Source organism: Balaenoptera borealis (assembly GCF_965194805.1).
Source record: "Balaenoptera borealis genome assembly, chromosome: 11".
In the NCBI taxonomy this organism is placed as follows: domain Eukaryota; kingdom Metazoa; phylum Chordata; class Mammalia; order Artiodactyla; family Balaenopteridae; genus Balaenoptera; species Balaenoptera borealis.
Genome location: NC_138868.1, coordinates 88,569,204 through 88,594,823, shown reverse-complemented (window position 1 = coordinate 88,594,823; position 25,620 = coordinate 88,569,204). Strand labels below are relative to the sequence as shown.

The 25,620-nt window shown below is 36.5% G+C and overlaps 1 protein-coding gene across 1 annotated transcript in view; it reads left to right on the top strand.

The window, feature by feature from the left end:
- Positions 1-25,620, top strand: part of LOC309606481 (augurin-like) — an 83,999-nt gene that overhangs the window by 47,176 nt on the left and 11,203 nt on the right. Inside the window, exon 4 of the mRNA XM_082343645.1 lies at positions 149-194. Coding sequence (XP_082199771.1) covers positions 149-194 — 46 coding nt within the window. The remainder of the gene's footprint in view (positions 1-148; positions 195-25,620) is intronic.

The window sequence follows — 25,620 nt, the reverse complement described above, 5'->3', positions numbered from 1 at the left end:
ACATGAGACAGTGTTCTCTTCTCAGAATATCATGGGCTTTCAGAAGCAGTTGGGAATTTTACTTTATTTAAAATGAGAGTGGGAAAGGGAAACTTGAACTTTTTTTCTGTGCTAGATATTAAACTTGCCTATTTTGTTCCCACTCTAGATAAAAGTAGCCAAAAGAAAGTCTTCCCTGTGTTCATCTTTAAGAGGTAATCTAGCTTTTGCAACAACATGGATGGACCTGCAGAGTATTATGCTTAGTGAAATAAGTGATACAGAGAAAGACAAATACTGTATGTCATCATCACTTATGGTGGAATCTAAAACATAAAACAAACTAGTGACTATAACAAAAAAGGAACAGACTCACAGATATAAAGAACAAACTGGTGTTTACCAGTGGGGAGAGGGAAGGGAGAGGGACAAGATAGGGGTAGGGGATTAAGAGGTACAAACTACTACGTGTAAAATAAATAAGCTATAAGCATATTTGTACAGCACAGCAAATATTAGCCAGTGTTTTATAATAACCATAAATGGAGTATAATCTTTAAAAATTGTGAATCACTATGTTGTACACCTGAAACATACTACATTGTTCATCAACTATACCTCAATAAATTAAAAAATCTAGCTAGGTGACCTGACTTTTAGAAATGAGATGTCTTCTCTCAACATTGAATAATGCACTAAACAAGAGGCAGAGATATTCGGGACGTTTATGCGTTATCTGGATTAACTTGACTAAATTGTACTTGGAGTTGGGAAGAGCTAGATTTATAAGCTTCTCTTATGTGAGAATATGCGTGTGGGGCCAAGAGAGCATGTGTAGCTTGTCTAAGATCACACAAATAGTTAGATACAGAGGCCAGCCTATAATTTTCTGTATCCTACATTGTCAGACCTTCAAGTGTCTTCTAACTCCCAGGGGTCATAATGAGTAAGAGACAGGATGTGGGCTTTGTCCTAGGAATCTCTGACTGTGACTCAGACACGTAGTATCGATAGATTCCAGAACTTGTGCAAGTTACTTAACAATTTTCTTCCTGTTCTCAGTGGGACACCCACTTTGCAGAGTTGCCTATGGGATTGAGAAAATGTGTGAAAAAATACCTTGTGCAGGGAAGGGACTTACAATATATGTTGACTAGATATGAGATGTCTCCCCATTTCCCATCTCTAGTGTTTTGCCTACTTATTTACTCCCTGTGGCTTCTCAAACCAAAAATTGCTGGGCCATTCATGAGTTGCTATGATAACCAGGGACAATGAATCTGAAAACCAAAAAGAGTTCTACAAATACATATATCACTGTGAGTTTCCTAATGAATTCTTGCAACTACATGCCTTTTAAACGAAACTCCCTTGAGAGTGATTAACGACTAATTCCAAAAAGACAAAGATCTGGGAGTACTGGTCTAAACATCTTTGGTAATATAAGAATCTTGATCTCATCATTGTTGGTTTATTTTCCATTAACATGGAAGAAATTATCTTTCCCCTGTATCTATCCTGCAGGTGTTTTCTTTAGAATTCTTATCGGCTTCCTCGATAGATAAGCACAATTCAGTGTTTTATTTTTCTTCCTTTCCACTGAATATTTGCCTCCAGCCAGTCAAGTTTCAGAATGCAGTCTCCATTTCCAAGGCCACAGTGGAGACAAGTCTCAAAGGAAAAGTATGTAAAGAAGTGGTCAATTCTGTAGCAGAGCCTAGAGTGTGGATTTTGGAAGTTGCCTAACTTCTACATCCAAAATGCTACTACATATTTCATAATTTCAGATGAAATACCATAGAATAATCACAGAGAGCTTGGTCATTTTTTCTCTGGTTTTGCCTTGGAAGACAAATGAAACTATTCTCAACAATTTACCTCATGTCCTTATTATAAAGGATTCTTTAAAAATAAGTTTTTAGAAAGTAGCATTCTATTAGCTCTGTAAAATACATATGCAAACACTTTTCAATTTTAGTTGAAAGTGACCACTTATTTCATCACAGAGAAATGATGAGGAGAATAGGTGGAACTAGTGGAAGTTCCAGTATTAATTGTTTATTTATGAGTCAACAATATAATGTGTGACCTACTAAAAAGTAGGACATTGTATAATACAAGGATAGGGATTAATTAAAAGATTAAAATATAGTGTCTTCTTTTAGTTGACTATTAGAGAAGACATTCATTACATTAATACTTGCTGAGTAGCCATATATACAATGTACCATATATACATATATACAATATACAATGTACCGTGTGTACAATGTACTTTGATACACATGCATTAATGTGTGTGTGTGTGTGTGTGTGTGTGTGTGTGTGTGTGTGTGTGTGTACTGCCTGGGCTCATACCAACCCTATTCTTCTTGACAGTCCAGACATCACTGACATCCCTTGCTTCATTCTTATCCATGAGTGTCCAGAGTTAGTTAGAGCCACCCTTTCAGTCTTAGGATCTTGTTCTTGTCTCACCCTGAACATGGTCAGTATTAGGATCTTGATAGATGGTTATAAAGAAGGAGAAGGCAACCAAGAACAAAAGGAGAGCCTGCACGGGAGTTTTGCAATATAGTCACTGTGTGGATGTGTCCATGTCAGTTTAATTTTAGTCTTTAGTTTCCTGAAAGTGAAGCTAGAGCAGAGTCTCTTCCAGGGCTTACAGTCTATGCTTCTATGTCATAATATCTCTTCATTTGTGTTAGTCTTCCCCTAGTGTTTCTTTCTAATATATACCCTCTTAGCTCTGGACTTGGCCACTGTTTTAGTCCTCATCCACACTAGATACTCATCCTTCACAAACATCACATTCTGTTCTGTATTCTCTACCCCGTTCCCATGCCATCTCACTCAATCACACCTGTTGGAACATCTGTGCCTTGTGCATGACTCCAGCCTCCGTATTGTTGAAGACCTTTGCAGAATATGGGGGCATCAAAATGATTGGGAATGGGCACCCTCTTTCACCTCCCTGGTCCACGAGGAAAGAGGTGGGAGCAGTGTCCTTCCCTCTCCCAATATAAGTGGTCAGGTGTTAGAGAACAGGAAGGGATTTAGGATTGTTTGGGAAAGTCAAATTAGAACTTTAATATTGTACCTCAGTCACATGATGAATTAATTAAATTTTGCTAAGCTATCCTGGGAAACTAACACACTGTATTCTACCATTTTTCTAGGGGGAGAGTTTTCTGTCTTCTGTGCAGTGTAATTTAGGATTTAACTCTCACCAGCATACACAGATGCTTGTATGTTGGGATTGATCACTCTGGGGAAAAATGAGGTAACTGTTGATTATAGTGTATGCCAAAGGAAAAATCAATGATCAAGAATATGTGTTCTGGACTTTCAGAAGAATATATCAGTATGACCCAAAGAGAGTAGAAAAGGAAAGACATTTTAAAGTAGGACAGACTTTTAAAAAGAAAGGAGGAGGGTATTCCTGGGGGATGGAATGACGCAGACTGACCATAGAACGTGGTGTCATAAAGCATTCATTTGTGTGTCTGTGTTTGCTAGTTTATTTTTTGCCATCCCTGCATACATACCTCTTTCTTCCAGTATGAATGCTCTGAAAATTTCTCTTGGGGAATTAATCCCTTTTCTACTCTTTGGTGGTATGGTTTATGCCCCTAATTTAAGCTATGCCCAAAGTCAGCCTTTCTTCCAAGTATTTCAATTATTGGCCCAATGAATTCCTTATTGGTTATCACTCATTTGATTTGACTCTTCTATCGCTTGCGACAGGAAGAGTTCTCAAAGGTAGATATGGTGATAAATTTCCAGTTTTTGGTAGGATAATGACAAGAAATGACCTGTTTAGCTAGAGTAGAAGATCCCTGTTGTAGGGTAGTGGAAGGTAGATTAAGTACGGATAGAATAGTCAGCCTCAAATGCTAAATTAATAGTATTAGCCAGTACAGATGATAGACACCTTGCTATTTATGGGCGACCCAATTTAGCTTTCCTCTTTTTTTTCTAGTCAAGACCTCGTAACATTAGGCTGGGCCCGTAGCCAAACGTCCATTCTTAACTCATGGAAGTCTAACAAACTCTGGCCTTAACCTCTGCTCTCTAGGTTCCTGACTGTATATCCTTTTGTAGCTAAAACAGATGAAAACTGAGCCTCATATAGAAGCTTAATGTGTCCCCAAGGCAACATTGACATTTTCTCTTCCTCCCACTAAAGGGAAAATTTTATTTAATTTGTAGGAGGAGGAGGAAGTGGCTAATCTTAGGCTGTTTACAGAAACTCCTCCAGGGGTCTCAGGTTCGCCTAGCCTGATTCAGTTCTATTTCAAGGTGGAATCCATGGGTACTTCATGTTCCTGTTTTTTGTTTCATTCAGGCTTGGGACCTAGGCATAAATTTATACTTGCATAACCACCGAGAGATGTCATATTTAACCATCTGGTTAGGAACTGGGACAAAGATTCTTTTACACTCTGAGAAGCTGTGGCTATAGAAGTTGTTGATTTTAACGACTTCCTATGTTGCTATATTTTCGGGGTGCCTTGGGGGCAAATGTTAATGGATTTTATCTTCCTTATATGAGGAAACCGATTTTTTTTCCAGTGGATGGTTTTAGGACTAAAAACATAAGGCCTGTCTTGGTGGTTGTGTATAACAACTGCAACAGTGCACATTTTCCCCTCTTAATGGAAACCCTTAGCCACGTTTCTTCTAAGAAACCTTCCTTGCCACATTCTAATCATGATGTTTGTAGATAAAAAATCATATTCTCTGGGAGTGTGTCTGACTGACTCACGACCATAGAGTACCTTATTGATTTAGAAGGGAGACTGTGCTTGTTCAATTAGAGTGGACTTTAGACTTTAGTTAGGAATTCTGGGCTTACTTTTTGGGTTTGGGGAAAGATATGAGGCTAGAACTGAGACCTGAAACAATCATGAGGTGAGAGCCCGGAGTTGTCGGAGACTATCTGAGGAGCAAACTGAGAGAAAGCGGAGCCAAGAGGTGGATATTACTGTAATCTTTGAGTATTCATCAGGCTCTAATTGAAGCTGGTCTGAATCCAGAGTTCAGTTAAATTTAGTCTTTTATTTCTTAAAACTAGCTTATATCAGAATTTATGTAGCTATTTATAGTTTGGTACTATAGGAAATATTTTCCCTCTTTTGCCTTTTCCCTCAGAAAACCCTTTCCTTTTCTTCAGAATTTCTCTCAAGTATCTCTTTCTTTGTGAAGCTTTTTTTGACACAACTTGATCGTTGGCTAATCTATCATAATCTTTGTCATATAACATAATGATATGTTTACTTATCTGTATCTTTCATATTGCAAATTATTATAATTAATTTTATAATATCTGTTTAGCACCTATTCTGTGCCACATCGTGTTCAATTTGGGAGACTGATCAAGACAAACATGGTTTGTGCTCTGAGTGAACTATTGAGCTGACAGGTTATTGATTATTAAAGGTATGATGTGTTTCATTTTTTTTTTGGCCCCACCATGCAGCATGTGGGACCTTAGTTCCCCAATCAGGGATTGAACCCGTGCCCCCTGCAGTGGAAGCTCAAAGTCTTAACCACTGGACCGCCAGGGAAGTCCCAGTATGATGTGTTTTAGCCAAAGGACGAACTAGGGAAGCAATGGAAGATGGCTAATAAACAAGTTATTACATACGTGATATATTTGGGGAGTCATAAAAAGGGGGAATTGCACGGTGCTAAGTAAGTATGATGATTCCTAGAGGGCAGGATTGGCCTCTTGATCATGGTGTTTTGTTTTAAATTAGTGGGAGCTATTTCAATTCTTGTCCACAACAGAAACAAAAGAATTGCTGAATTAGTGCAAGGTTCACACATGCTCATCTCTGAATCGTTCTTGACTAACACCGCTCCACAAAGATCTTAAATCTTCATTGAATATACATCTTTGCATTAATTTGTTTCTTAACTTTTTGGGAATTCAGGTTTGGCATTCATAAGCCATATATCTCAGATCTTCAAAGATTTCCCAAATCAAAACTGCAGAAATATTTACCAAAGCAGGTAAAATTCTCCCTGAATCACAGTATCACCAAAAACCACATATAAACACCATGTGCCCGCAGCCTATGCTTGCCATCTTTTCAGTTTTCACAACATTTTTTCACCTATGTTGTAAAAATGTTACATTGACTAGAGAATTCATTAGAACAGTTAAAAAATACTTCTCTTATTTTTATACACACCATATTGTAGATTTTGTTCAAGCGATAGGTCAACACTGAATTTGACAATTTACTCTTGAGAGTAACTAAAACTATTATGCCCAGGGTAAGAACCAAGGGTTTATTATATCTATCGGCTTTATTTTTTTCTTCTAATCCAGTGTCTTCAGTCAGACTTTCATTCTGCCTTGTGCCAGGGCCAACTTTTCATAATAAATATTTGCATAAATGACTTTCAAGAGTTATTATTTACTTAAATAATGAATGGAGAAAAGATGAGAAAAGAAAAGTAACATATTATGAGCTGATGCTTGGCTTTGATCATAAGCTAAGTGAATCATAGTATTAAATTTTGTTAAGTCAGTAAATCACAAGTGAATCATATTGTGGATTTTCAGTGTGGTCAAAGCATATAGAAACCATGAATATCAAGTTCATGAATGTTATGTTTGTGGAGTAGTAACACGTTTAATTCAATGAGACTGTAAGCTACATGAAGGGATAATGATTTGTATATTCAAACTATGTAAATAAAACATTGAATGTATCTGGGTCTGTTTCTCATCTGTCGTATCAGTACATGAGCTAATATTTTTATAAATGTCACTCAGAGCCTTTGAGTTCTTAACATACAGGTGATCAAATGAAAGATTGACCATTAGTAAAACCCTATTAGAGATGTACTAATGATTTTAGGCAGAACACTCTCATTTATGCTTATAGTCTGTTGCTACCTTTGCATTCATCTATAAAAAGGTCGTTTAGAGTTTGGGATGCAGCTGATGTTGGAACAGAATTAAGCAGACTGGTTCCCTGGAGATTAGGTTCAAGCTATTAGCTTCCTTGGTATTAATATTTAACCTACTCATATAACTGGTTGGGTCTAGAAGAGTCAGCAACAAAAATTTCTTAGAAGTTTCTTATCCAGAATTTCTAACTGACCTTAAATAATCTTCTAAATTATATTTCCATAATTCCATTCATTAATTTGTTATTTAAAAAAAAAACACGTTTTAGAATCTTACATGGTGGATCTTCATCAATGAAACAGTTTAGTGGGAAGACAGACACTTAAACCTTCTATTAAAGTGCAACATGATTAGTTCTATAGTAAATTCATGAATAGTGTGTTGTGGAAACACAGCACTGGGAGTGTTAAGTCCCCACAGAGAGAGTTAGGAAGGAATCTGCAGAGAAAGCACACGACGAAGGAGACATTTGAACAGACTCCTTATGAATAGAATTTTTTCATAAAGTTAAAGTATGAGGATGGTAAAGTAGTCCATGTAAAGGAAACATCGTGGTCAACCACGGAAAAACATGAGAAAGAAACCTGCAGTTCAGAAATCAAGATCAGTCTTTAAAGCCACCCCGAAACCACCAGAGATATTCAGTCATTCCTCTGAACTCCTAGAACATTTTTCATATATTTGGTAGAATAGTTTTTTATGAGTCTCTTAGGCTACTTCCTTCAACATACTCTGTTCTTCAAGGCAGGGACCATTTCTGATTTACTTGGCAAAACATATGTTTCCTTGGCAGCAGTTTAACGGATAGTTGTTAAATGGATTGTAATGTAGCTGGACTGTGGGTTGTGTGAGGCAGAGATTGAAAGATAAGAAGGTTAAGTTGGGCCAGTTTGTGATGGGATTTGAATGTCAAAACAAGCGGTTTAGCTTGTATTCTTTTAGTGAAGACAAGCCACCAAGGGCATTAAAGGAGGTTAGTGACGCAGTCCAAGTTATGCTACTGATAGTTCCAAAAGAAAAGCTATTTTCTTTGGTCTCCAAATGAAGGCCAATTATCTCAGTGAAAAATGTTTTAGTGTAACCACATACAACTCTTAGGTTTATTAACAATGAAAGTAGCATCTGAATAGTTAGAGGTGGGTAGGGATAATGTCTCTTCCTTGTTACCAGTGTATAATGAAATCAACATACACTGGTACATACAAACACTCATTAACAGACTAGTGTAAAAGAGTCATTCCAGTTCTGTAAGTTCATGAAGTCCTACGGCCAGTCCTTTTAGGTGCTCCAGTAGTGCCTTGAGTGAAAGATTTATCTGACGCAACACAACAATGTTCTAAGAGTAGGGTCCACCTAATTGGAGTCAAGCACTTAAGTACCTTTTGAATTAACAGCTGTGAAACAAGACTGTTTAGAATTTAAATCTAGGGAACCATTCTTAAGAAATCTGGGGTATGGTTTCCCAGATTTGTATACCCTATTATGTAAAGGCAAAAATGCCTCTGTACTGTTTCTACATAAACTATGTTTTAAGCATCACTCTTTTCACCAATAAAAAAATCGTAGATAACATTCACTGTTTTAATTGATAAACCATTGATGTTGACTGCAGATGATAATAGTGAAGAACTGGTAGTAACTGATTCTGTAGTGTGGATCAAGTCCACAACACCCAGCCTCCTAGCATGTAGAGTAGTAGAACAAAAAGACACCTGCACACACATCTCACACACACGTGCACACACACACCCACTCAGATGCATGCACAAACTTATCACATCACATCCTCTTTGCAAAGGCATATTAAAGTAAATTTTAGAGTATAGAATATCCTTTCAGAATGTATATGCATTTTTTCTGCTTACTATGCTAATATTTCTATACATTAGTCAAGTCTGCCTTCTCTGTTCTTGAACACTAACACAGGACAATTCTGCTGCTTTTGCCAATCACATTCAGGTTTACAAGAATCAAGTTTTCAGAAATTAAAAAGTCCAGAAAATAATATGATTTACAAACTTCAACCTTCCATGCAGTTCAAAGTTATACTCACCTTACCTTCTGCTATAGATTCAGTGTTTGTTTCCCCTAAAATTCCTATTGAAATCCTAACCCCCAATGTGAAGATATTAGAAGCTGGAGCTTTTAGGAGGGATTAGGTCCTGAGGATGGAGCCCCCATGAATGAAATAAGTGCCCTTATAAAAGAGACCCCAGAGAGCTCCCTGTTTCTTTCCTCCATGTGGGAACATAGTGAAAAGATGGCCATTTAGGAAGTTGGTCCTCACCAGACACAAATCTGCTGGTGCCATGATCTTAGACTTCTCAGCCTCCAGAACTGTGAGAAATGTGTTGTTTATAAACCGTTCAGTTTATGGTGTTTTTGTTAAAGCAGCTCAAATGTACTAAGACACCTGCTCTGGACTGAGAACAGCAGAACAACAGCAGTGGGGAAGAGGGGGTAGGGGCGGTGGCCTTATATTCACTGCTTATTCACCTTGCTTTTCCACTCTTCCAGTTTTAATGACACAGGGGCTCTTCCAGAGCTGGTAGATGGTGGGAGGAGGTGTTAGTACTGACTAGTACTGTTGTAATCTGACCTTTGATTGCCCAAATGCAATCTCCTCTCTCTCTCTCTCTCTCTCTCTTTCCATGTGGAACACTTTCTGTGGATTTTCTGGAGATTCTCTCTGATCCCAACATCCATACCTCCTCTGCTGTTTCTACTCCACCCTCCCTGGGAAACTGGTTGCAGCCCCCTGCTCACACTTTATAATGTTTCTTCAGTTCCCATACACAGAACGTGCACCTCACACAGGCCTTTTGTTAGAAAAGTTTCCTCATCTTGGCAGGCATTCTTATTAGGCAGGTCCCTTTCAATGTGTCTGGGGCTCTGTTTCTTCCAAGCATTTGCCTAGACCACAGGATAACACAGTGATATTACACCCAACACATTCCAGAAGGGCAAGTAGCTAAGTAGCTACACTCCAGTTTTCTCTCTTTGCTTTGTCATCAGGGACATGCCCAGCACCTTTGTCCTTCAGAATTTCCCAGGAAAAAAGTAAGACATCAATTTCTGTGCCATGGGAACCCCAGCGAACACAGGTCAGTTTTTCCTGAAAAGACATTTATCACTTACCACTCTAGTCTCCTGAAGCTCTAAGAACCTTTCATTATCGGAGCTTGTGTGCGGGTGAAAAGCAGGTCTTTCCCTGCAGTCACACTCACTCTCTGGACTAGTTTTCTTGAGTCTGCCACACTTGGTTTGAGATAGAGGTGAAGCACACTGGGGAGGTACACAGAGTATACAGCAGGCGAACACTTTTCCTCTGTACACGAGTCTTCACTCTTTCTTCCCTGTTAATCTTCTGCATTATCTTATATTTAGACTGGAGCTGAATGATGTGCTAAGGGAAGCAGACATGTGCTTTATAATCTATAAATGTGCCTAGCATCTTTCTTTGGAACGTGGGGGTAAATTTTACCTATTGTCTTCAGCTTTGTTGCCTCTTTCTAAACTGGAAAAAAAAAAAAAAAACAGGAAAAATCTCGTTTTGCATCCTATTAGACATTCTACAGCTCATTTAATACTCATATTGGATCTAAGAGGCAGTTATTATCTTCATTTTACAGATGTGGAAATGGATGTGGAGCTCATTATCTCTCGAAGTGGCAAAACTCAGCTGTACATCTGGTGCGTCTAGCTCTAAAGCCAAAACATGACGCTACCCAGTTCTGAAATGTTTGAGCAAGGAGGCTGCTGACAGAATAGACACTGTTGTGAGACTAAAAGGTCATTATCTGAACAATGGATATTTTCTCAAGGAAAGGCTCTATGTTCTAGAAGATTCCTCAGAAAATCTGAGTTTAGGTGACTTGACTACCAAGTTGTTTTGAATATATCAGTCCTTAAGCATAGGACCCAGTCATTCCTGTAGACATTAAATTGTATATTCATATTTCCAAGTAAAATGGCAGTTGAATCAAAGCTACCAATTCATGCCTAAAAGCCATTGTCTAACACCCAAGCTAAGGCTTAAGTTTCATGTATGTCCTCTTCTAGTTATTTTTATTCCTTCACATGTTAAAGGAAAATCCAAAAACCTTTTAAGAAAAATGGAGGTATACGCATATATGAGAAGGGCAAAGATAGCAAGAAATACTGATAGCCAATAGCAATATACTGTTGTAGTTTCCCAATTACAATTCAACTTTTATGGTTTAGTTTTCTATTGAATATATCATAGAAACAAACTATTTCTGATTGAAAAGATATTATCAAACATAATTTGATTATACATTTGAAAATTTGGTTTAATTAATAATTTGGAACTTTAGTTTATATGGATGTAATACTCTTTTAATTGTGCTTCCAGTTTATATTACTTTAATCTTGCGTATGTGTGAAAAATCCAGCTTGCGGTCAAAATGTCACCTCTCCCTGATTTCTTCACATGATACGTGATTCAACCCATCCATCTCCAAATGCATATATTACATTGTTAGAAGTACTACATAGTTAGAATTCTTCTTAAAAAAGTCAGAAATCTGGTATTTGTTAATAAACTTGATCTGCGTTTCTAAGTAAACTTATTACCTTTATCTCCATTTTCACTACTTCTCTAAAAATATCATCAACACTGTTTCCTTCCTGGGTAGTACCTCCCCAAGGAAAAGACAAGGTGGTATGTAGAGGACACCAGCATAATTATTATTTGACAAATGAAAATAATTTTATGTTCTTGATACAAAGCTGTTTCAGAGACTGAAGAGAAAAATGTGTACAAGGACAAATTAATCAGAATATTCTCAATCAAAACTATCTAGCTCAAGGTTAGTGAGTTATTTATCCTCATTTAGGGATTAGTTGTACAGAGATTTTGACACACTGGGACATAATGTGCATTAAAGCATTAAGTTAGGGTTGAGCAGATGAATGAACACACAGGAAAGAAGCATTTTAGTGTGACTCTGTACTTTTGCTTTGCTAATTTAACTGTTTCAGTTAATTATAGTTGATTTGTAAAATAAAGTCAAATTAATAGGGAATGTAGTACCTAGAGCAATCATTGTATAAGGATTAAGGGTTTAAAAAAAATAAAGCTTATGTTTTAAAGTATAAATGCCTTGTAATAAATCCGATTCTTAAACGCAGAGTTAATATTCCAAGGGTTTTTTTTCTATAACCTTTAGAAGTTTGAAAGAAGAACCTCAGCAATACCTTTCTTTTGTACCTACTGCCTAATTGCTTCATTAGGCGTTGATGTGGGTTTAAATTCACATGCCTCTCTCTGCCAACCACCTTTTATGAACAAGTACCTTCAACTTCTCCACTCTTCCCAAGTGTCTTCATCTTTAATGATAATAATAAGAATGACATTAATAAAAATAAATTCATTAAGTACTTGGTGCCAGGCATTGTTTTACATGCTTTGTATAATTTAATTTATTTAATCCTCATAATGGGTAATTGAAGAAGTTACTATAATTATGGAGAAGAAACAGCTGAGGCACAGAGATGTTAAAGAGGTTGCCCATGATCACCTACTTTGTGGTAGAGCCAGGGGGATACAAAAACGGTTAATTCGCTCTTAATACCAATACTAGGTTACAACAAGGTCACTAAAAGGTAGAACTAGTAAAGGTGGCCTCTGAGCATTTTACTTTTATTAATATAATCCATTATAAGCCAACACTGAAATCTCTATGAGCTAATGATGTCAAAATCCATGCAAATGGTATGCATGATTAAAAGATATAATGCCAAGCTTTTTATGCTTTATTTGCTAAACATTGAGCATGGAGGCTCCCCACAGAGAGCCACAGCTCTGCAGATCATTTGACTGCAGGGAACTGAATGATTTATAAAGTATGAAAATAAATGTCAAAACTAAAAATATTCCCATATATTATGAAAATGTTGTTAGCCTTCACTGAAGGAAAAAAAAAGTCCTAAGGTATCCAAAGCATCTTTTTTAAATGCTATTTTGATTAATATTTTTAGTTTTCCACAAATATTTATTGTTTTGAATACATAAGTATATTTTAAAAAATCAAAGCAGTTAGCATGTCCTTGTCTTGGATCTGAATGAAGCAGCAGCCTTCGGTAGAGCCATCATGAGACGCAACAGCCAGGATAAAAAGGCATTGAGGTGATTTTACTTTTGTCATATATATTCCGTTTTCTGATCCATTAAATTTGTTTCATTTTATAGCATCTAAAGGATATGTGAGACCTTTAATTTGTATTCTAACCCTTTGCTTCAAAGGATCTCCTTCTCTAATTTCCTTGTTTCTTCCAACTATTGAGGAACAACTTGGGCTGTTGTTGCCCTTGTGGAGGAGAGGAAGTGGGTGGAGGTGGTGGGGGTGGATGTACTTGGTGTGACTCTAGCTTGGTATTCATCCTCATCCTTGGAATTCTCCTCAGAGATCAGAGTCTTACAAGAGAGTAGGTTAGGAGGAAATCCATGTTATAGCAGAAAAGATGCTGAAATTGGAATTGGAAGAACTAGGTTCCAGGACTGGATCTATTACTTGGTAACTTTGTAACTGCAAACAAGATAAGTAACTGTTGGAGCCAGGATAGCCTTAATTGTATAACGGGAATAGCTTTGATCCCACAAGGCTGATATTATCACTAAGTGAGCTAACTGATATGAAAGTGCTGGGTAAACTGTAAAAAACAGTTTATATAGAAATGCACAATAAGTAGTAAACTAATGTGGTGTAGTAGTAGTTCTGATAATAATATTAATAGTAATGATAGTAATTTAGTGACATTCAACACCAGATGTACCTTAGTTTGTATAAAGACCTTTGGTATTGCTTTATCACAACTGGAGAGAAAATTCCATTTCAATGGCATTAATGGAGTCTTTCCACATTTTACAGAGCAATTATTATATTCTTGACAAGATCAAGAGTTGACTTTAAAGTTCAAGTAAAACTGTCCATGATATAAAGAAATCAAGTTTGCAGTGAGTCTTGGGATGAGTGAAATGGGCTAAAAATATCTTTTATGTGTCTGTGGTAAAAAGCATTTATGAACTGGACTAGCCAGGGGCACCTAAAACCCAACTGATCTTTCTCATTAGTGATTTGAAGACATTTCCACATTTATCAAGAAAGAGCATCAATCCCCTGGGATTAAAATATTATTTAAATGAAACTGTTGCTCTCATACCTCCCAACCATTGAACCCTCTATGATAGTAACACACTATTCTAACAGGATCTTAACTCACTGACAACATTACCATGAATAACTTTCTCTGTTAGGGCAGAGAAAGCAGAAATATGGCCCCACTCGCCTTGAAATCAGAAATTATCTGGAAACGAAGACTAAAAGGAACAGGTGTGTCGACTATTGAAATGAAGAAAACTCAATTCTGCCTTCCCTAAAGAGACTGCACTGAATTTTGGAAAGTTAGATTATTACCTCTTAATTACAACTTGGGCCCTCTTTTCTAAGGCCTAATGTATGAAAAATCATACAGAATTTAAGATTATAATATAATCTCTTTAAGATTGTATATCATAGTTAATGAATTGCCCTGAGTAATAGCGGTGATTTTTTAGGGGAAGTAGATTTATTTTCTACTCATTGCTTTGTAATGGAGAATTGATGACCCTATTTGTCCAGCAACTCCCCACTTACTCCCTAAATTGTTATGGGTTGATATCAGTCCTAGTATTATTACTAGCAGTCCTAGTATTATTTTAGTGAGAATAATACTAACTTATCCTATGTGAATGTGATGACAGCTAATAAATAGATATATTTAACAAATGAATTAATAAACTATTGCCTCAACCAATAAATAATACCTTCCTCCTAACTACAAAGAGTGAATTGATTGATGTTGGTTTTGTATATTCCTCATTTCTGTTAAATATAAATCTTTTTCTCCCTGTGGTCAAACATGCTGGTAACATGCACTCCTAGTCTCCCATCACTCCTCCTTGACAATGTCTCTCTTGAAAAAAAAAAAAGAATCTCTGCTCAATAATAGGTACTTAGAAGTTTGTAAGTCTTGGATGAGACTTTTTTTTTTTAACTGAACTAAAGGCTGCTTCCTTGAGCATAAAACTCAGGAATAAAGAAATAAATTTCCACATCTAGCATATTTTGGGAGTAGCAGTAGCTAAGAACTTGAGTATTAGGTTATATTCTGGCTCAAAATTACTGGTGGGAATTGAAACAGCAGTTACATAAATGTTACCACTTCTTCATTTATTGTCTATGTCTTTTTATGCATCTTTCATATATGTGTGTGCTTGTCCAAACACATGTGTGTGCATACACACACATACATACTACTCCTGTGATATCATATACACTAGAAAAAAAGTTCCATCTTAATTCAAATTGAAGCCTTCAAATATATGTAGCTACATAAATTTCCCCAAGCCAATGTTTGATACGATTCTTTCCAGATTCACATCTACCTCCATCCAACCATTTTCCAAAACTTCTGAGAATATCAGAAATACATAGCAAGCACCTTTATATTAATCAGCATTAATTTAATGGTTGGTATATGAAATATACAATGCTACCTTCTTCTCTTATGTTATCAAGTTTTTAAGCTTATGACTATTTACCCAAATTTTCAATGACTGCAATTAGATATTTCTCAGGAGCGTTCTTTTCACAAATACGGTCACATGAGCAACTTTTGCACTTTTATTCAACATCTGATGAAAGCAACAGTTTCTTCTTTCCTCAGTAATGTGTCCCTTTATTCAAAGTATCTTCTGAGCGTCTATATTTAAAGTACCATAAAAAAACATGCATTCATAATCCAGAGGAAAAGTTCACTTTTGTTTCTGTGGTTTGAAGAAATTTGGGGAAGAAACTGAAAACAGGTGGATTTTAGAGAAAAGTTAAAGTTTATAAAAGTGGAAAAAGTGGAGGAAGGGCAAATAAGGCAGTGGGAAAAAGTAGGACAAATGTCTGTCCTGTCTAGACCTAATCAAGACTGTTTCCATGCAATAAGAAGTTTTCCTATAAAACAAGAAATAAATTCTTGCAGTAACTCAAATGATAGATTACTGATTTTGATAAGGTAACTTTCTAGTACCATCCTGATGAATCTCTTTTAGGTCTGTTCGATTAGAACACATCATTCACTTGATGGTAATTGTCCTTCCTCACATGAGGGTGTGGCCAAAATGGGAGAACATTGTTTAGGATTTTGCAGGAACTATAAGGAAAGAAACTCTAATTCTGAGTTTACAAACGCTAAGGATAATACCAGTCTGGAAATATCAGTTTGCCACTGTGTGGAAAATAGTCTTAAGAATACTCTTCTGGGAAAAACAAATATCATATATTAACGCATGTATGTGGAAGCTAGAAAAATGGTAGAGATGAACTGGTTTGCAGGGCAGAAATAGACACAGATGTAGAGAACAAACGTATGGACACCAAGGGGGGAAAGTGGCGGGGGGGGGGTTGGTGGTGGGATGAATTGAGAGATTGTGATTGACATGTATACACTAATATGTATAAAATGGACAACTAATAAGAACCTGCTGTATAAAAAAATAAATAAAATAAAATTCAAAAATTCAAAGAAAAAAGAAAAAATTGCATGTAAAATTTAATAAAAATTGTTCTGTACATCTTAAAAAAAAAAAAAAGAATACTCTTCCGGGACTTCCCTGGCAGTCCAGTGGTTAAGACTCCACACTCCCAATGCAGGGGGCACGGGTTCCATCCCTGGTCTGGGAACTAAGATCCCTCATGCCGCACAGCACGGCCAAAAAAAAAAAATAGAATACTCTTCCCTTATAATGATAAAGCTAACCTCAAGGTAAACTTGGGAAAAGTTCAAATTTTCTGCTTTTTTTATAAAATAACGATAAATATTTTAAATGATATACTTTGATGTGCAAATTAATAAAGGTGATTTTAAAATGTTTGTATATCTGACGTGTTTTAAAAGGTCTGTTTCAAAGAAGTAGTCTTTATTCATTTAAATTTGCATCTATCTCTCTCTTCAAAGTACATTACATTGAAATATGTCTTGATTTGATTTCTATTTGGACGACTGCAAGTTTAATTAGATTTCTGAATGCAGAATATAATTTGGTTTCTCTATACATGGCTTTTAAAAGCAAAATAATTTTAGGTATTCTGAACATTAGAATAAAAATGAAAATTAGTTTTAATTTTACAGATCGTTTGGTAATAGGGGAGAGTTTTGAAAGGTACTTTTCATGTACATGACCTTTCATGTAATACCAGCATACTGATTTCCAAACAAATGTTTGTCCCTTGAAATAAAAATTTCAATACAATATATTATGCCACTCTCCTAAATTGGAAAAATTAAAAAAAAGTTACAAATATCATCTTTGTCTAAACCATAAAAATACTTTTGTGTATTTATGTAAATAAGTAACAATATTGATTTTTTTTTCTGTTGTGGAGATTAAGGGTGGGCAGTGGTGGTGCTTGTAAGATAGGCTGGCACCTTCTAGTTTTCCATGAGTTTACAACTGTCATGCTTCATTATCTTCTTTCCAATGGAGAACTATAGATTTAAGTGTTAGGCATGGATTCTGGCAAAAATATTCCACATCATAACAGTAGCCACAAAATAGATTCCATCACTGTTAACTAGGAGTATCTGGACATGTGTAGCTATATCCAGAGCCACAATCTCAGGAATAGTTTGATTCCTCTTCATATTCCATCCTTTACTCAATTTCTTTTCCTTCTCCTCTTCAACATAATATTTTAAAATAAACTTTTCAGAAAAGATTTAGATTTATAGAAAAGTCCAGGGAACAGTACAAGGAATTCCCATATACACCACACCTGGTTTTCCCTGTCACTAACATCTTGCATCAATTTGGTGCATTTGTACAATTAATAAACCAATATTGATATATTATTAACTAAATTCCGTACTTCATTGAGATTCTCTTAGTCTTTACCTATAGTCCTTTTGTTGTTTCAGAGTCTCATCCAGTATACCACAATACTTGTATTTGTCAAGTTTCCTTAAGGCTCCTCTTCGCTGTGACAATTTTACAAACTTTCCTTGTTTTTGATGATCTTAACAGTTTTGAGAACTGGTCATCTATTTTGTAGAAAGTCCCTCAATATGTATTTGTCTTACACTTATGTTTAGACTGGGATTATGGGTTTGGGGGAGGAAGACCACAGAGGTAAATTCAATTTTCATCACATCGTGTCAAGGTTATACTATCAACATTACTTATCACTGTTGAAATTAACCTTCATCACATGGATGAAGTAGTGTTTGTCTGGTTCTCCATTAGAATGTTTTCTTTTTTTTTTTCTCTCTTCACCCTACTGTAGTCTTTAGAAGGAACTCACTAAGTACAGCCTGCACTTATGGAGTAGGGAGTTATGTTCAGCCTTCTTGAAGGAATAGTATTTAGATAAATTATTTGGAGTTCTTCTGCATGGGAGATTTATTCATTTTCCCTCATTTGTTTAGATATTCATTTATTTTTATCAGTATGGACACACGCATACTTATTTTGTATTTTGGGTTTTAATACAATACTGCTTTAGTTATTTTTTTGCTAAAATTGTTCCAACTTTGGCCATTTGGAGCTGTTTCAGTTGTCTCCTGTGTCACTTTGATGTACCACTACCATTGTGAGATTTTTTTTCCCTTATGAAACATTCCATACTTTTGGACAAGATATTCCAGACTCTTCTTGTATATTTCCTTTCCCAGTCCTTCAGTGAGACATTTTTCTGAAGACTCTTGTTCCTTTTATTGAAGAATAGTATTAGAAACCAACATCTGAGCATTAAGTATGCTCATTAGTATTCTCATATCATTGCTGTTAGGCTCTCTCAGCTGAAAGAACAATGAAATATATGTGTACATAATAACCTGTATGTATGCATCTTTCTATAAATATTTCACTGTGTAACTATCTATCTATGTTAAGCTAAACATGACTTCATACTTATATATCTGACTCTGATCCATTACCACATGAGTCATCATAACTTCCTCCCTTGTTTATCGGTAACACTTAGCTCTCAACAATGAGAAACTTGGCTCCCACCATCTACCATCCATTTACTGATTTATTTTTCAATACCAGTATACATGTATAGTGTTACCAGAATTGTTAACCTATACCTCCATCAGAAAGAACTTTTATCAACTAGAGTACTGTACCTACGTTTAGTCTCTTGCTTTTAGTCTTATAGATTTCATTCATTTTCAAACTTTAGGACAGCAATGTTTTCCTCCACTCCCTTCAGTTAGGATGTTTCATATGTTGCAATACACGTAGATACCTTGGTCACATTCTGCCTTCTTTCCTGAAATGCCCTGACTGCTTAGAAGAATTTTTTTAAATTTGCATGTATTAGGGTTTGCTCTTTGCGTCACAAAGTTCTGAGGGTTTAAACAAATGTGTAGTGTCATGTATCCCACATCGCAGTATCATAGGTAAAGCTTTAACTGTCTTAAATATCGCTGTGTTCCACCCATTAACTTTCCCTGACCCCAGCACTTGGCAACCACCCATCTTCGTGTTTACTATCTTGATAGATTTTTTCCATTTAAAGAATATTAAGTAATTTGAAATCATACCATATGCAGCCTTTTCAGATTGGCTTCTTTCATTTCAACAGTGTGCATTTAAGGTTCATCTGTCGTCTTGTGGCCTGATTAGCTTATATCATTTTATGGCTGAATAACGTTCTATTGTATGTATGTGCCACAGTCTTTTTAGCCATTCACTTATTGAAGGATATCTTGAATGCTTCCAGTTTGGGTGACTATGAATAAAGTTACTATAACTTTCATGTGCAAGTTTTATGTGGACATATTTTCAGTCAGTTTAGTAAGTACCTAAGAGCATGATTGCTGGAGTGTATGGTAAAATTATGTTTAGCTTTGAAATAAATAGCCAAACGGTCTTCCAAATTGGCTGTACCATTCTGCCTTCCCATCAGCAATGAATGAGAGTTCCTGTTTTTCTGCATCCTGGTCAGCAATTTGTGTTGCTCCCCCCTCCCCTGCTTTTCAAACTTTTAAAAGGTGTGTAGTGATATTTAATTTTTGTTTTAATTTACAACTCTCTGATAACAAGATCTTGAGCATCTTTCATATGTTTATTTGCCACCCAGACATCTTCTTTGATGAGGTGTCTAGTCGTATCTTTTGCCCAGTTTTTAATTGTGTTAGTTTTTTCACTGTAGAGTTTTTTTTGTTTGTTTTTTTAAAGAGATATGCTCCCTGTACATTCACAGTAATTATTCTGGAATCTAGTCTTTGTTTTCAGATTCCTGGGGGATATTTTTCTTTTTTTTTTTTTTTTTAATTTTTATTTATTTATTTATTTATGGCTGCGTTGGGTCTTCATTCCTGTGCGAGGGCTTCCTCTAGTTGCGGCAAGCGGGGGCCACTCTTCATCGCGGTGCGCGGGCCTCTCACTATCGCGGCCTCTCTTGTTGCGGAGCACAGGCTCCAGACGCGCAGGCTCAGTATTTGTGGCTCACGGGCCTAGTTGCTCCGCAGCATGTGGGATCCTCCCAGACCAGGGCTCGAACCCGTGTCCCCTGCATTGGCAGGCGGACTCTCAACCACTGCGCCACCAGGGAAGCCCCACTGTAGAGTTTTTAAGAGTTATTTCTATATTTTGTATACAAGTCCTTTATCAGATATTTATTTTACAAATATTTTCTCCAAATCTGTGGATTATATTTCCTTTCAATTAAATGTCTTTCTCAAAGCAAGAGTTTTAATTTTAACAAAGTGCAAGTTATTTTTTTCTTCCACAGATGGCACTTTTGGTGTTGTAGCATTCTCCTATATTACCTACTAGAAAGTTTATAGTTTTATATTTTACATTTAGTTTTATAATCTAGTTTGAGTTAATTTTTGTGAAAGGTACAGTGTCTGTGTCTAGGTTACAGACAGGTAATGAAAACTTTGATTCAGTGCCTGGATGTAGGAGAGGGGATTTAAAATACCTTTCTCTGTCTCTGTCCCTGTCTCTGTCTCTGACAGTTTCTCTCTTGGCCTGAATTTCAAGGAGTCTGAATGTCTATATGCCTTACCAACAGACTGAGCTAATGATGGCCTCTGCCGTGTCATGTACTTTCAAATGGGAGTTAGGTGGATCACAAAGTAAAGACTGGGGAGTCATAGTGAGAGATCATAGACTCTGGATTCAGACATCCTGATCAGAATCCTAAGTCTGTCTTTTACCAGCTAGTTGACCTTGGATGTGTTTTGCATAACCTCTTGTGTCTTGGTTTCTCCATCTGTGTGAGGATGATATTAGTCCATATTCATGGAGATGATGTGAGGTCAAATTAATACTTGACCTGGAACAAAACCTGGGACGTAGTACATGCTGTAAAAATATTTGATTTTTAAAAAATTTTTATTTTATATTGGAGTATGGTTGATTAACAATGTTGTGTTAGTTTCAGGTTGTACGGCAAAGTGATTCAGTTATACATATACATGTATCTATTCTTTCTCAAATTCTTTTTGCATTTAGGTTATTACAGAATATTGAGCAGGGTTCCCTGTGCTATACAGTAGGTCCTTGTTTGTTATCTGTTTTAAATATAGTAGTGTGTACATGTGAAAAGTATTTGAGATATAAATGTAAATTTAAACTCAAATTATCTCTAGATATTTGTGGGCTTTTTTTTTAACATTTTAACTTAAAAAAAAATCCTTAGTCATTAAGGATATTTGGTATGTGCGTGTGTATCTATGTATGTGTGTGTTCCTCTCTGAATGACTGGAGTTGAGGGGTGGGGGCTGGTGTCTGTGTTCATGCATGGACCAAAATGTTAAGTGGAGGATGTCATTTGCATTGTGACCAGTGTAATAACCAAGGACATTGAACTGCAGGCAGGAGAATTCAGGAACACCCGCGGCTATATGCTTCAGCTATCCTATGCTATAAGGAACTCCCTCTTTAACAACTTTACTGTTTCTGAAATTTAATTATTTATTTATTTTCTGTAGGTGAGGTAACATTGGTTATAGTGCACATTAGCAGAAATTAAGCATTCTTTTCTTGAGAGACAGTGGTTCTGGTTTCACTTTATGCCAGACACATCGGACCATGGCTGCCTGTTGCAGTCAGTTCAACCCTGGAAAGAATGATGACCAGAGGAGAGACTTGTAGCTGTATCTAGTGGTATTAGCAATAGGATGGCCTTTTCCTGGAGCCATGTAGAATCCTGGACGGACTGTATTTTCTCTGCTCTCTGTTGTAAGTGTAGTCTCTTGAATTTTTCTCTTCCGTATTTTCTCATGCTAGTTTCCACTTTTGCTTGAGCAACAACATTTTAATTTAATTTGTTACACTCATCCTCCCAGCTGTCTTCTCTGTTTCCTCACTTCTTCTCTAGATACTATCTCTGTTCAGTCACACTCCCTGACCCTTTATGCCCTGATCAGCTGCTTCATATCAGTGTTCAGCTCGTTGCAAATTTGCATGTGCCAAACAGCTGTACTGATATGAACTCCCCCAAAGGACAATATTAACAATCAGAATATTTATACAAGGTAAATAAATGTGCAAAGGCTTATATTTTTCTTGAGAGAAATAGCAGAGCTCTGGACTATTAAAGAAGATTGTTTTGGGGTTTTTTACCAAAAGGAAAAAAAGATATGTAAATCCATAGCCCCAGAACGTGACACACACATATTTTTTATGTGAAAATAAAACTGAAATGAAGCAGGGGAGAGCTGGTGTCTTGAAAATTGATGGTTTCAGTCATCCTTTGAAAGCTGGATTCTAAGTTGTCATGTTAAATCTCAACTCTTGTGTGCTTGCCATCTCATATCAGCGTTTCTCAATCTTGGTACTACTGACATTTTTTGCCATAAAATTCTTTGTTCCCAGTGGCTGTCTTGCTCCTTGCAAGATATTTAGCAGCATCCCTTGTCTCAACAACACTGGATGCTAGCAGAACCCACCCCGCCAACCAGTCGTGACAAACAAAAACGTCTCTAGTCATAGTCAGAAGTCCCATGGGGGGAAGAACTGCCTCCAGTTGAGAACTGCAACACAAAACATTTAAAACATTCTTTTCCGGGAGATGTTTAAGCCCATGGGAAAGAGATATGGTGAGATGGAGAACTTGAAAGTAAATATGAGTTAGAAACTTAGGCAGAACTTCAAAGAGTTATATTAAAGTTTCTGAGCCTGCTTAATCATTTTGTACTTGGTGTTTGTTTTATTTGAGTAGAAATCTTTAATAACCAGCAGTGTAAAAAGAAATCATATCTTGTTTTTATTATGGTAAAATAAACAAAGCTCTTTTCCTTGGGATCTTAGTTTTTTCTTGAACCCTGTCTTCGAGACATGATAATGTTAAATATTATACCAATTTGTGTGGCTGAGGAAAGTAAAAGACACAAAAGATAGCACCTCACCTAAGACACCCAACCAGTTACCCAGAGTCCGTGAGGAAACCAGGAGTACGAAAATCCATATTCTCTTGCTTATAGCTTAAAGCCACGTACTGCTGCTGTTTTGGGGGTTGTGTTTTTACTGTAAATTTTAAAAAGGCATGTTCTCTTTATAGTGAAATTTTTAAATATCCATTTAATAAACTCTCACTACTGAGGTCATATTAAGCAAAGATTCTCAACTTAGAAAGCCTTCTTAATTCTGTATAACATTTTGCATGTCATAGGCACTGAACTAGAATAATTCAGCTTTATTCAAGAACAAGTAAGTGGCAGAAGAAGATAGAGACCATGAAAGTCTCACAGAAAATTCAAATGAGAAATTACTTCTGGCTGGAGAGTAAGGAATGATCCAGGATTTGTGAAGCCTGAAGCTTATATAATTAGTAGGGACTCTTTCAAGAAATAATAATGCAAAATTTTGTATACAATAGTTGGTAGGAAGGAGAGCATTTATTTAGAGTTGAGAAAAGTAAATTACTACAATTACACTTTTTTTCAATGATGACAAGTTGCACAAAAGCACAAACTGCAAAAAAAAAAAAAGACATGTTATTTTTAGTAATTAACTGCCCTGACACCCTCTACCATGTTTTTTCTCTGTAATTTTCAGATTCATACTCTTTGATAGCCTCTTCATATGACATTGATTTTATAACTTTTTCTATAGCAAGAATTGTTTTAAATGATTTATTTTCTCTGTCATGCTTGGTTGAAGTAGCTTATTTTCGTTAAAAAAAGTTATTTTCAGCTACATGATAATTTTTGATAATGCTGTGTACATTTTTAGGATTAATGCCAAATTTGGAAATACCTGTCTCCAGTTTCTCATTTGATCTATAACAGTTAGTATAATTTCTCAGACGTTTCGGGTTTGGTACATCCCAAATGTTGTTTCCCCCCTAATCACAAATTTCTGGAGTGAAGCAACATAGCACACATCCCATTTCGCAAGCACAATTACTGACCTTGTACCTTTGTGCCATATCAGTGGGTGAGTTCACACAGCAGATGGTAGGAATACTCCTAAAAGCCATCTGTACACCGGGACTGCCAGAAATAACTTAATTCTACACAGGTATAGGTGCTAAGCCCGCAATCATATCTCACTAAACCCAAAATAAGTACATTCTCACTCAGCTTCCCCTATCAAGTCACAAAAGTGGGGCCAATCCAGATAAGAGGTGAGGTGTGACAGAGGGAGCTCAGAGTAGACAGAGACAACAATCCTAATGCATTATGACTTTTGTAAATTTACAGAAACATATGCTTGATCATGGGGATATATATAAATGTGAAGCACCTTGAACTGTGGGCTTCATTAATTCCATTATCTGTTTCTGCATGGGAATTATCTTCAATAGAAAAAAAAGCACTGTTTTATTCTATTATGACATGCAATCTATGTCATTGCTTGCACTACTTCTTTGCATTTTGATTTTTTTTTTAATGATTTATACTATGTGGCACAAGCATGAACATGTCATGATTGTGTAAGAGATAGGCTAGGCCTTGTGTCTATTCTCAGATTTTTTTTCTGGTAAAGCAGTAGATTATAAGGATTAGAAATACTGGCTGTGGGTTTGGCAGGCTTTAAATCCTGGCTGCCCATTTACTGCCTTGTGACCTTGGAAATGTTATGTCACTTGCTTATGCTCCAGTCCCTCATCCTCCACTTGGAGAAGATAATGCCTCCTGGGTTACTTGCTCTTTCCCACTAGCCTAAGTTTTTTAAGGATACAGTCTGCAGCTTGAGCACACATGGGCCTCTGGTACCTCACAGATTGCATGCAGTGGTCCCTTTGAAATGTTTGTTGAATGAGAGTGAATGAATGCATAACTACTACTTGCTAAGGCCTGTAGTCTAATGAAGTGATCAGAGAAGTAAATAATCAATGAGAATTGGATTTGATTAAGAACTCAAGAGGGACATATCTAAAACAGCCAGAAGCACAGTAGAGGGACAGTTGAACAATCAGGAAAAACTTTCAAAAGGGGTGAAATATTAGTGGGGACTTTTGAAGCTCGAGTAGGGATGAATCTACAGAGAAGAGAGGCGTTCCCGATGGAAGGCACTCTATATGATAAATAAGGAGAGACACAGAAGAAAGAACACAGTGTTCTATGTCTGGAGCATGGGATGCATTTGGGGCAATAGCAAGCAATGAAGTGGAGAGGTGGGCAGAAACCAGATCTCCAAGGACCTTGAATTTATAATACCAAGTTACTTATAAATTAATAGACGCCATCGGCTGGTT